Source organism: Chinchilla lanigera, unplaced genomic scaffold (assembly GCF_000276665.1).
Source record: "Chinchilla lanigera isolate Chin_1 unplaced genomic scaffold, ChiLan1.0 scaffold00154, whole genome shotgun sequence".
Taxonomy (NCBI): domain Eukaryota; kingdom Metazoa; phylum Chordata; class Mammalia; order Rodentia; family Chinchillidae; genus Chinchilla; species Chinchilla lanigera.
Window position 1 is genome coordinate 357,678 of NW_004955555.1, and position 11,835 is coordinate 369,512.

At 54.8% G+C, this 11,835-nt stretch overlaps 2 protein-coding genes across 3 annotated transcripts in view; both read right to left on the reverse strand.

Moving 5' to 3' along the window:
* Positions 1-48: 48 nt before the first annotated feature.
* B3gnt8 (UDP-GlcNAc:betaGal beta-1,3-N-acetylglucosaminyltransferase 8) lies at positions 49-2,018 on the reverse strand. The gene is made up of 2 exons (XM_005412350.2): positions 1,887-2,018; positions 49-1,481 (listed from the first exon to the last, which is right to left on the reverse strand). The coding sequence occupies exon 2, from the start codon at positions 1,447-1,449 to the stop codon at positions 262-264; it is 1,188 nt and encodes a 395-aa protein (XP_005412407.1). The 5' UTR covers positions 1,450-1,481; positions 1,887-2,018; the 3' UTR covers positions 49-261.
* A 2,591-nt stretch (positions 2,019-4,609) lies between these two features.
* The window catches only part of Atp5sl (ATP5S-like), a 7,990-nt gene continuing 764 nt past the window's right edge, over positions 4,610-11,835 (reverse strand). Inside the window, exons 2-7 of one of the 2 annotated variants that reach the window (XM_005412352.2) lie at positions 9,211-9,407; positions 7,264-7,344; positions 6,313-6,449; positions 6,055-6,217; positions 5,327-5,572; positions 4,610-5,211 (exon numbers count right to left, since the gene is read on the reverse strand). In XM_005412352.2, coding sequence (XP_005412409.2) covers positions 5,353-5,572; positions 6,055-6,217; positions 6,313-6,449; positions 7,264-7,344; positions 9,211-9,407 — 798 coding nt within the window. In that variant the 3' untranslated portion in view covers positions 4,610-5,211; positions 5,327-5,352. Of the gene's footprint in view, positions 5,573-6,054; positions 6,218-6,312; positions 6,450-7,263; positions 7,345-9,210; positions 9,408-11,835 lie in introns of both variants that reach the window. The other variant, XM_013508782.1, reaches the window with a different exon arrangement.

The following is an 11,835-nucleotide window of genomic DNA, read 5'->3' on the forward strand; positions in this document are numbered from 1 at the left end:
TCTCAGTACCACTCCAGAGCCCCACAGACACAAAAACAACTCCAGGCCTCACAGTGGGAAGTGCATGTTTTTCAAAAACAAAACAAGACTGAAACAGTCTGCTGTTTTGTCCTGTCTGCCCTGTCCCTCCCCAGAGAGGGCTCAGGAGGTGCTCTTGCAGTCCTGTTCTAGGACCCCCGCCCTCCATCCAGGCCTGGAGGGAGGGGCTGGGCAGGCAGACGTCAGGGGCCCCGGCCTGCCTCCCCCGACTACCCATGAAGGTCAGCACTTGAGCTTGGGGCTCCGAAGTTGTTTCCAGAGCCGGATGGTGTCCTGGGGGCTGAGGGGTCGTACAAGCAGCAGGTCTCGAAGAACGCAGGGCTCCATGGTGTGGTCTGCTGGCCAGGCTGTGAGGAAGCCTGAGTGGCCCCGGGGTACCAGGCCCAGAGCACGGAAGCAGAGGCCAGTGTAGACGTCACCAAAAGGAAAGGGGGCCACACGGGCTGCTGCCTGCAGTAGCCAGGGAGCCAGGCGCCCCGCGATGACGTAGCCGCCTCCACTTGCATAGGCTGGGTAGTCACCTTCAAAGAAGGATCCAGGCACGTAGAAGGGCCCTCCAGGCTTCCGGAGAGGCTTGGCCTGGGTAAAGACCTCGCCTAGATAGAGGCTTCTTGCCCAGGTGGGTGGCAGGGCCCGCAGGTGGCCCAGCAGGGCAGGGATGTGCACAAAGGCGTCATCCTGAACTTGCAGGACGAAATTCACATCAGGGCAGTGGTGACCCACCCAGGTCAGTAGCAGCAGGTCTTTGAGTGTTTGGTTATAGAGGACATCAAGGAAGTCCCACAGCAGCAGGTCACTGTAGCGACGGCTCTCCCAGGTCACCAGTGCGCGTAGGTCAGGTCCCCCCTTGCCCACTGGGGATCCCAGCAAGAAGAGCAGCCTGATCCCAGGAGCTGCGCCGCCCCACGTCTCCCTTACAGCCTGGCGTTGTGCAAAACGTCCTGGTTCCGACTTGACAGCCAGCAGTAAGTAGGGGACATCAGTGTCGGAGCAGCTGGCCACCTGGCTGTCTTCACCTGCAGGCAGCCACTGCGGGAAGCTCCGGCAGGCGGCTGACAGCAAGAAGTGGCGGAGGTCTTCAGGGTAGGAGGCAAAGTCAGGGATCTCGGCGGCGGCGGCGGTACCCCACGCCTGGCAGCCTCCTGTCTCAGGGCCCTCACTGGGCAGGGTCCCCAGCCGCCACTGCTGCTGGTTCCAGTAAGCTGAGGGGAGCAGGCTAGTTTGGCCCAGGCGAGCGGAGAGGTTGGCGGGCAGGGTGGGCTCGGCACTGGCGGCGGTGGGGTCTGGCAGGGTGCCCCGGGGTTGTGGGTACGCCTTGACCCGGGACTCCGAGGTCCACTCGATGTACACTTTGAGGCCCAGGAGCGTGAGCAGTGCTGACAGGCAGAGCAGACACTTGGAGCAGCGCATGACCTGGCCCAGGGAGGGGGCTGCCGGGGGAGCTGCGAGGGAGCCAGGGAGGGCTTTGAGGTGCGGTGCGGGTGGGCCTTGGAGGGCCCCGCCGGACCCCAGCGTGCAGCCTCACTCCTGCAGCCTCAGCTTCCCCCAGAAACGCTGCTCTCAGTTCCATGCCCCAAGCAGCCCCCTCCCCCAGGACCCAAGGAGCCCCCATTCCTATCCCATTCTTTATCCACCTTCCCAGAAGCCCAGAAGGTCCGCCTATTGCACTTTACCCCACCGCCATTCTTGCCACCTCCTCTCCCCATTCATCCTGCTCCCCAGGAATCGGGATCACTGATCCCCAGCTCACAAGGTGAGCTCCTTTGGCTTCCTGGAAACCCAGCCCACCCCCACTCCCAGCAGCCCCACCCTAAGGTCTGGACGGTCAGGGATCCGCTTTGTAGTACCTCTGGGTCCGGCTCCCGCCAGCTCCCAGCTCCGGCGCCGCCGGGCCTCTGCTCAGGCCCTGCCTCGGCTCCCTCCCGTCGCAAGCTGCCAGCCCAGCCCGGCTGCCAGTCCAGAGGGGCGGGCAGGAGCGCGGGCGGGAGGGCCCCAGGGGCCGAGAGGGCCGGGGCGGGGCCGGGCTGGGGGGAGGGAGGCCGACCTGGGAGCGGGGCGGGCGCGGCGTGTTAGGACTGGTTTTCTCCAGAGACAGCGGGAGAGGTGAGGGGTGGCCACCGCACAGACGAGGACGGTCCGGGGACCTGGGGAAGAGCCTGAGGGAGGGTGAGGCCGAGGCAGGGCCTGAGCCATGCTGCCTGGTGTCAAAGTGACCAGGGAGAGGCCGAGCCCCACGGAGGAAGGACGGGGCTGGAGGCTGAGGGGCTGGCGCGCGGCCACAGCCAGGAGGCGTGAATGTGCTGAGTGGGGCTGGATCGGCTGCCAGAGATAGGGATGTTTGCTTGCGGTTGCTGCCCAGAGGCAGGATAGGGGCGCGAAGCTGGGACATCCGAGAGGGAGAGACAGCGCGGAGAACTGGGGGAGGCACCACGAAGAGAGGAGGGAAAGGGGCTGAACCGGGAGGGGACAGCCGAGAGGACCCGGCTGCCAGTGGAGGGGTGGGACGGGAGGCGTGAACGGGCAGCCCACGGAGCTCAGGGCCGGAGACGGAAAGGCAGGTGGAGGGAGTCAGAACCCCCATCCTGACCGGAGAGAGCCTAAGGGTTAGGCGAAGGGGAACCGAAAGGAGGGCAATAACGTTGGGGGCCACACCGGAAGTCCCCGAGCTGGGGCTCCCGGCCGGGGCTGTGGTTCCGCTGGGCCCCACCCCTCGCTCAGACTCCGGTAGCTCTCTCCAGCCCCCTGGGAGTGGAGAGGGCGTCTGCCTGTGTTTACTTCCCTACCCTCCCGGGGCTGCCTCTGTTGGGGCTGCACCAGCTGCCTGGGGAGACCCACAGGTTGGGACCTCCTGGGACCTGGGGTGTGACTTGGGCGGCCCACTGAGCCAGAACCGACCCCCTTCACCCCACCTGGTTTGGAGAGGGACTGTCCAGATCATGTCGGGAGCCCAGCCTGTCAGCTGCAGCTTATCCATCCAGCCCGGATTTCTGCTTTCCAAGTCTGAATAATGGAGCCCATGGGAACAGATGGAAGAAGCCAGTGGGGAAGAAGTGGTTGGTGAATGCTGATGGAATGAAAGCTAGAGTGGGGAGGACAGCCAGGGACTGGCAGGGCTGAGCCTGCCTCACCCCAGGGCCAGGGAAAGGGTCAGGGTGAGCTCTCCTGGCCCATCTCACTTCCTGCGTGGGTACAGAGGCTCTGGGCCAGGGTAGTACTGTCCCTCCTTGGGCCTTGGGAAGTCTCTCAGGGGACTGTTCGTGTCAGTCTGGGTCCAGTCAGGAGAGAGAAACCACACAGCAACTGGAACAGGGAACGTTCAACCCAAAGAGTAATGTGGTGCACGCCTGTAATCCTAGCACTAGGGAAGTGAAGCAGGAGGATCACAAATTCAAGTTCAGCCTGGGCAACTTAGGGAGATTGAGTTTTTTAAAAAAAACAAAACAAAAAAACGGGGTAGGGGAGAGTTGGGGATGAAAAAGGGCTGGGGATGGAGCTCAGTGGAAAGTGCCCCTGGGTTCAATCCTAGTACCACCACCCAAAAGAAAAAAAGAGATTACACTGTGAGATTGAGTAAGGAGGGATCCGTACTAAGATTTGTGGATCACACGTAACCGGTGGGTGAGTGGATGTGCAGACTGAAAGTGATTAATCATGGTGCTCTGTCTCCCTGATTAAGCCTCTGGATTCCTGCATCTGTAGTGTGCCAGGGCACTTCTGGTCCCTTGGACTCTTCAACTGTAGACTGCTGTTGGGTCCAGGTTGCAGTCAGCCAACCGAGTAACTGTTAAAATCACCCCCAGATGCACATGGCAAGTTGTTAAATCTGGAATGTCTAGTAATCACACCCATCCAGTGAATTTGGCCTGAGCTAGTGTTCCATCCACTCCTGCACGTATTTCCCAGGGTTCTGTCTACATATTAGTTTACAGTCTCCTTGTTCTTATAGTAAGTTTCTCCCTCCTGAGTCCTATTGGCCTCCGTTCCCGGGTATTTATGGGCCTGGTGGCAGCAGGGCATGCTTGAGTCTGAAGAACACGTGCCTCCTCTAAAGGTGAAGTGATCCTCACAAGGTGTGGAAGAACAGCAGGCTGGGACGCCCCTGGCACTGAGAAGGGATGCTCAGCCTAACTCGGGGGGTTTGAGGTCTTCTGTTTACTCTGGATCCAGCCAGATGACTCTATTCCAAAGAACTTCTGGTGCTATTAGTTCTCAGATTGCGGCTGGACAGACTCCAGCTTGTCACTGTCTATCCGTAGGCACTTACGAGCACCCCCAAGAATCCACCCAACACCCTGGTCTTTAGAAGTGTCTCTCCTGCCACAGCTGCTGGGCACAGGGCTCTCGGGGGCTCTGAGTCATGTACTTCAGCTGGCACCTCAAGATCAGCCACAGCTGGGCTGCAGTGCCACTGCATAGCGGGGACTGCCGGCCTCCCACTGTCCTGGACTGTGCTGGAGCCCAGGGGTGCACCCAAACCACCCCCAATTCCATCTCAGGAGACCGAGTCCTGGTGCACTCCAGGTACAAGTTCTGGATCAGTCTAGAGCCAATGAAGAGAGAAAGCCACACAGTAATGCAACGGAAATTTTAATATAGAGGGTTATTCAACAGTGGACTAGAATCCCAAGAGTTTATTGGTAAATGCCTCAGAAGTGGCTGGAAATCCAGCTGGGTTGCTGGGGAGCCTCATGCAGGGGCCATGGGACCACGAGCCTCTCCAGGACCTGTGCTGGGGAAGCCACATGCCCTGGAGCCCAAACCTGGGGAAGCTAGGGTGCACGGGCACAAAGCACAACGCCTTTGTCCTGGCATAGGTCCCCAGCATCCTTGGCTGGCAAAGGAAGTAAGTCCAAAGCCCCAGCTCTGTTTCCAGAGAGCAGCAGAAAAATGTTGAATTTGAAAGTGAAATCTAATAAATCAGTAACCGGCCACACCATGGGAGTTGGGGTGCTACTGGCATTTAGAGAGCAAGGGCGAAAGATGGAGGACAGGTGGAAGTGAGCTGGCCACTCCTGCACGGGGAGAAGCCGCTGCTGCGAAGTGCCAGCAGCACCTCGGGTCTGTCGGGGTCCCTGGGATCTTGGACGGTGTGGAGAAGCATGGAGGGGAGTGCAGCTCCTTGTCCCACCGACAGACAGCTCCAGAGGCAGGGGACGAGGGGTATGGAGAGGGCTGCCAGCCATGGGCAGCCAGCAGTTAAGACCCCAGCCTCATGCTGTCCTTCGCTGTCCAGCCCCCAAGCCTCATGCTGTCCCAGCCCCCAAGACCAATGCTGAATGAACCCCACCTCGGAAGGCAAAGAGTAGGCAGCCATCAGACACTCCACAGGGGTCGCCGCGACTCTCGGGCCAGAGGCTGGGCAGGGGCGGGGCCAGCTGTGTGCTGAGGCTGCTGCTCTGGCCCCTGCCTCAGGCCCTGGGCCCAGTCAGTCCCCACAACCTCACAGTTGGGCAGCATCTCCTCCACCAGGATCTGCGTGAGGCCTGGGAAGTCCACGGCGGGGAGGTCGGAGATGTCCAGTCTGCGGAGGTTTCTGCGAGGGGCAAGGAGGGCAGAAGGCTGACGTAAGAACAGTGGCCTCTTGCACATGCATGTGTGCACGTGCATGTGAGTGTGTAGAGGGTCTGGCCCTTAATTACAGACCCTAGCTTCCTAAGTTTTTTTTTGAGAGGGGATGCTGGGGATGCAAGCCAGGGTCTCATGTATGGTAGGCAAGTGTTCTACCACTGAGCTACATCCCCAGCTCCAAAGTAAAATCTATAGCTAAGATGAAAGCCACTTGAGTTACAAATATGTGCCTCTAGCTTCTGCTGTTCTGCAACAGTGTGTACTGTGGAGTCTTCACTGAAACAAAGAAAAACCAGGAGTCATTCATTCTCACTGACTTTCATCTGCCCTGCAGCTGGGAAGGAGGAAGGAGGAAGGAGGCAGCAGCTGCCCAACAGCAGCCCCCACCCGCCGGCACCCGTGCTGGGTGGGAGGGGCCCTGGGGCCCAGGCTGCCCTGTGTTCTCACGGGAGGTGGTGGAGGCAGGCGAGGCCCCGTTCCGTGATCCGGGGGCAGCCGGCCAGCGAGAGCTCCTGCAGCGAGCCGCCCAGCGGGTAGAGGCGACTGAGGCACCAGTCATCCACATGAGGACAGCGCTGCAGTGACAGGGACTGGAGCTCCTTCAGGGACACTGCAGGAGGACAGGGTGATCCCATGAAGACCTTTCTGGAGCCACCACCAAAGGGGAAGTCGGAGGCTTCCCGCCCCACCCCCAAGCCCTCTCACAGAGGTTGCCTAGGCCATGGTAGTTGATGGCACAGCCGCTGGCATCGATGGCCTCCACGGGCACCGCCTGGAACTTGGAGACCTCAGCAATGAAACGCTTCCACCCATCTGACCTGACCCACTCCTTATCTCGAAACCTGGAGAAGGGAGGGAGGGAGGGCAGGAGGGGGTGCCAGCAGGTGCCTGTCCCTCCCCAGCCTTCCACCTGCAAGCACCGTCCCAGCCCCTAGGACAGGGTACATCGGCCGGCTGGGGGCACTACGTGTATGCCACCGTGACAATCCCATCGCACACGGAGACAGAGCGTCTGAGAGATTATTGATAACTTAAGAGCAAAGAGCTAGGTGCACATGGCCTTGTCCATGGCCAACAGCGATAGGCCTTGTCACACCCCGTCCTGTTCTGAGGAGGCTGCTGGCAGAAGACGCTCAACTGGGGTGGGAGTTTTAATTGGAACAAACTCCAGGGGCAGGTAAAACCTGTGGGGGTTGTGTCTTTCTGAATAGAAGGGAAAAATAAAGGGGGAGAAAGCCAAGAAAGAGAATTGCAAGAAGGAAAAAGGGGAAAATAAAGGCAAAAAATATTTTTTGAGACAGGGTTCCATTGTATTGCCCACACTGGCCTTGAATTCCTGGGCTCAAGCAATCCCCCTGCTTCAGCCTCCCAAGTAGCTGGGACCACAGGTACGCACCACTATTCCTGGCTACTTTTACTGACCATATATGCTACGCTAGGTCTGTGTTTAGAATGAAAATCCCAGTTTTTACAGCAAACTTTATAGCTCGCTACAATTTACCATTACATTTTATAGATGACAGAAGTCCAGGAACAGGTCTCCTGCCCCATTCAGTGGCAGAGATGGGGGATCACAGGGAAGCCTGTGGGACGGCCGAGGCTGGTCCCAAACACGTGCGCCCCCCACCCTGTTATCAGAAACCTCTGCTGTCGTACTTGACTGCTCCTCCATGCCTCAGGATGAAGTAGGCTCCTGCAATATCTGGGCCATGTGTGTCCTGGACGCGAACGTAGGATCTGCCAAGAAAAACACAGAGAAGATGAGGCCATGGAACACCACACCCCTCCCCAGGCCCCAGTGCTGCTGAGGGCAGAGTCCAGGGCCACAGGCAGATGTGTGGGTGGGCCTGGCTGCCCATCTTTACTGAATGCCTGTGAATAGGCGTTTGCTGCGCACTGTACACACAGCAGTGACCGTGACAGGCAACTGTCTCTGCCCCTGTTGAGCCATATGACACGGAGGCAAATAACAAGCCAGGAAACAACTGCAAACTGCAAGCTACCAGTTCCACAAGAAAGCTGAGTGGGAGTGGCAGGATGACGAGGCTAATTCAATTTCACATTCAAAAATGCTTCTGTGAAGTGAGATTTAGACTTGATGGCAAGGAGCTGCCAGGTCAGAGGTTCAGAGCCTTGAATTAGGAAGGTCACATCGAGCTGGGCATGGTGGCGCACGCCTGTAATCTCAGCACTTGGGAGGCTGAGGCAGGAGGATCATTGCGAATTCGAGACCAGCCTGGGCTACAAAGTGAGCACAAGGCCAGCCTGAACTGCATAGCAAGACCCTGTCTTAAAAAAAAAAGAAGGCCACATCGGTGGGGTGCTGTGCCGGTGGAGGGGAGGGGCAGGCCTGGTAGGGGGTTCAGGGCTCAGTGGGGGGGCCAGATTTCAGGACCTGGAGAGCACCTCTTATTCTACTTGCAATCAGAGGATTTTGTTATGGTTTTTTTTTTTGGTCTTTTTGAGACAGGGTCTCGCTTTGCAGTTCAGGCTGGCCTTGAGCTCACTTTGTAGCCCAGACTGGTGTCGAACTCAAACTCGAAAGGATCCTCCTGCTTCAGCCTCCAAGTGCTGGGATTATAGGTGTGCGCCACCACACCCGGCATAATCAGAGGCTTTAAGCAGAGCTGCACTGTTTACTATTTTACTTTCGTTGGGAATACTGCAGTGCTGGCTGGGTGCATCTTCAGCCCTTATTTATTTATTTAGAGTCAGGATTTCACTAAGTTGCTAAGTTGCCTAGGTTGGGCTAAAACTTCCAAACTTCCTGCCTTAGCTTCCCAGAAAGCTGGGATTATGGGTGCCACTGTGCCTGTCCAAAATTTTCTTTATTTTTTAGTGGTGCTGGGTTTAAACTCTGGACTTCAATCATGCTAAGCAAGTGCTCTACCACTGAGTTAGACCCTGGCCCCTCTATTTTACTTTGTTAAGAATCCGCCAGCTGCTTTGTTGACTGTAGTAGAGAACAGGAAGTACAAGATCAGGAGATTACTATGGTAATATAACTTTAAGATAGAGGGGTGCAGAGCAGGGTTAATAAAGGTGGTGACAGTGGTCATACTAATATTCTAGAACTGATTAACAGGATATAGGCTGAGAAACCTGGAGAGGAATTACAGAGGATTCCTTTATTTATAGTATCTATTTATTTTTGAGATAGGGTCTCACTATGTAGTTCAGGGTGGCCTTGAACTCACTATGTAACCCAAGTTGATCTCAAACTCCCAGTGATCCTCCTGCCTCAGCCTCCTGAGCGCTGGGATTATAGGCATGCACCACTATGCCCAGCAGGAAGGATACCTTCACAACTGGGTGGGCAGTGGTCCCTGTTCCTAGGATGGGGAAAGCTTGAGAGTGAGTAGACTTTGTAGGGACAAATGCAGGTTTGCTTTCAGCCACATTAGATCTAAGATGCAAGCCTTCCCCCAGGTGGGGCTGGTGGCAGCAGGCCCCTATGTAAGCCGCAGCCCTTGTGAGCTGGGGACTAAGATGCAAGACTTAGCAAGCCTGGCAGTAAAAGCCACAGTGCTGCCCAAGAGTGGCAAGGCAGGAGCAGGGCTCTGGCAGAGTCTCCACAGGGTCTTGCAGACCTCAGGTTCTTACCCATTTTCCAGGTGCACCTTCTGCATCTGCTTCCGGAGCAAGTATTCCCTGAGAAACTCCACATCGTAGAAATGGTCAGACAGGAACTGCAGCAGCGTCCTTCTCTTCCTCTGATTGCCCTCTGGGGTCACCACTCCACTCAGATCACGGAAGCCTCTCCTACCCCCGTTCCATTTTGGAGGTACCAGGCGTGGGAACTGGGGAGGAGGAGGAGAAAGGACTGATTCTGGAGCTGGATCCCCTCAGTTCCCGTTCCATTAACCTCACTCCCCTGCTTCCTGCCAAATTCTTTTGGAATCTCTAGCTGGACATGGTGGTACACACCTGTGATCCCAGCACTTGGGAGGCTGAGGCACGAGGATCAAGTATGAGGCCAGCCTGGGCTATGTAGTGAGTTCAAGGTGAGCCTGAACTACAAAGCGGGACCCTGTTTCAAAAAATAAAATAAAACCTCCGAACTCTGGGCTGGGCAGTAGCTCAGGGGTGGAGCACCTGCTTGGTATGCGCCAGACCCTGAGCACCAAACAAGACTGCCAAATTCTGTCTTTGGGATTCCAAAAATTTCCCCATAATTTGCCCAGGGGTTATTAGGTTTCTTCTTAATCCTAAATTCCTCTTTGATTTAGCCAAACATTCTTGGTTTTCCCAAATTCTTTTCTTTTTGGTACTGGGCATCGAATTCAGGACCCTACCGCTCGCCAAGCAAGGCGCTGTGCCACTGAGCTATATTCCTGGCCTGGTTTTCCCAAATTCTTGAGGGCCAGGAATATAGCTCAGTGGCACAGTGCCTGCCTGATAAACGCAAGGTCCTGAGTTCAACTCCTGGTACCAAAAACCCCCCAAAACAACAAAAAACAACCCAAACCAAATTCTTCCTCTAATTTTTCCAAATCCTGATTTTTCTCTCAAAACTTCCATTATCTAATTTAATTTCCCACAAATTTGGCCCTTAGTTTTATTCAATTTTCTCTGGGGTCTTTCTGAGTGAGCCATTTCCTTCTTCCCAAATATAATTCTGAATATTATTGAGTTTTTTGGTAGTTGGTGCTGATGGTCAAACCCAGGGCCTTGTGTGTGACAGACAAATGCTCTACTGCTGAGTGACACTCCCAGCAGCCCCTTCCTTTAAATTTATTTAATATAAATAATGAATACTATGGACAGTACTCTTTGAAAGAACCATAAACCTGAAAACAAAATCTAAGGGGAGGACTCGAAAATGGAGCAGGGTGCTTCCAGGAAAAGCCCCCAAATTCTTCAGTCTCTTTTCCGAGTCTCCTCTTCATTTGCCCCCAAATTCTTTGCTTTAACCAAATTCATTCTCATTTCCCCCAGATTTTCCTTGTTTATTTGTTTGAGACAAGGTCTGCTGTGTAGTTCAGGCTTACTTCAAACTTGCCACCAATCTGTCTCCATCTGAGTGCTGGGATTACAGGTGTGTACCACCTCAAACTTCTTAAACTTAATTTCTTTAATTTTCCCTAAATTCATTCCTTGGCTTCACCCAAATTCTCCTTCTGGTGACAAAAGTTTAAGCCTCTCGGCAACACAATTTCTCTGCAGTCATAAAGCATTGCACTAAACTGGTCAGAAACAACACTAGATAAAATATAAGACCTATTCATCCCTCCAAATGAGCCCTGATCCATCTCAAATAGTTAATGTATGTAGATATTTTTATCTAAACGAAAGGCATTTCTGTGAGACCAGAATACACGAGCTTGTCGATTTGCAACTCTTTTTTTTTTTTTTGGTCTTTTTGAGACAGGGTCTCGCTATGCAGTTCAGGCTGGCCTTAAACTCATTTTGTAGCCCAAGCTGGCCTCGAACTCGAAACGATCCTCCTGCCTCATCCTCCCCAGTGCTGGGATTACAGGCATGCGCCACCACGCCCGGCTCTCTTTTTCTTTTTTGAAACAGAATCTCACTGTGAAGTTTAGGCTGGCCTCGAACTCGCAGCGGTTCTCCTGCCTCAGTCTCCCCAGGGCTGGGATCACAGGCTTGTGCCATCACACCCGGCTTGATTTGCAACTTTGATGCACAATTTTAGTTACAATGCAGATGTTCCCGGAATATTAACAAGGAATAAGAATTGCGGAAACGCATATCAAAGATGTCTCCATTTGCTACTTTTCCCCATGTCTTCAATACATTATAAAAAACCTTAATCTCTCACCCTGATGTCCGCAAGTCTTTCTTGGAACTCGCCCACTGTCCCTTTTCTTTTATTTATTTACTTTGAAGACACAGTCTCACTATGGAGCCCAGGCTGACCTTGAACTCTTGGTAATCCTGTCTCAGCCTCCCAGGTGCTGGGATTACAGGGGTTCACCACCACACCCAGCTCGTCCACTGTCTCTTTTAGTGTATCAATAAACTCATCTCCCCTCTCCCGCCTCTCTGTTTGTTTGCTTACGACTGGGTTTCACTAGGTAGCTCCGGTGGGCCTTGAGCTCATTAGGTATCCCAGCACACAGGATGCTGAGGCAGGAGGATGGCCGTGAGTTCAAGGCCAGCTTGGGCTACATAGTTCCTTTTTTTTTTTTTTTGGTTTTTCTCCGGTACCGGGAACCGAACTCACGACCTTGCGCTTGCCAGGCAGGCGCTTTTGCCGCTGAGCTAAAT

Bases quoted from the DNA above. Each gene is read 5' to 3' on its own strand.
- B3gnt8 (XM_005412350.2), bottom strand. From the start codon at position 1,449: ATGCGCTGCTCCAAGTGTCTGCTCTGCCTGTCAGCACTGCTCACGCTC.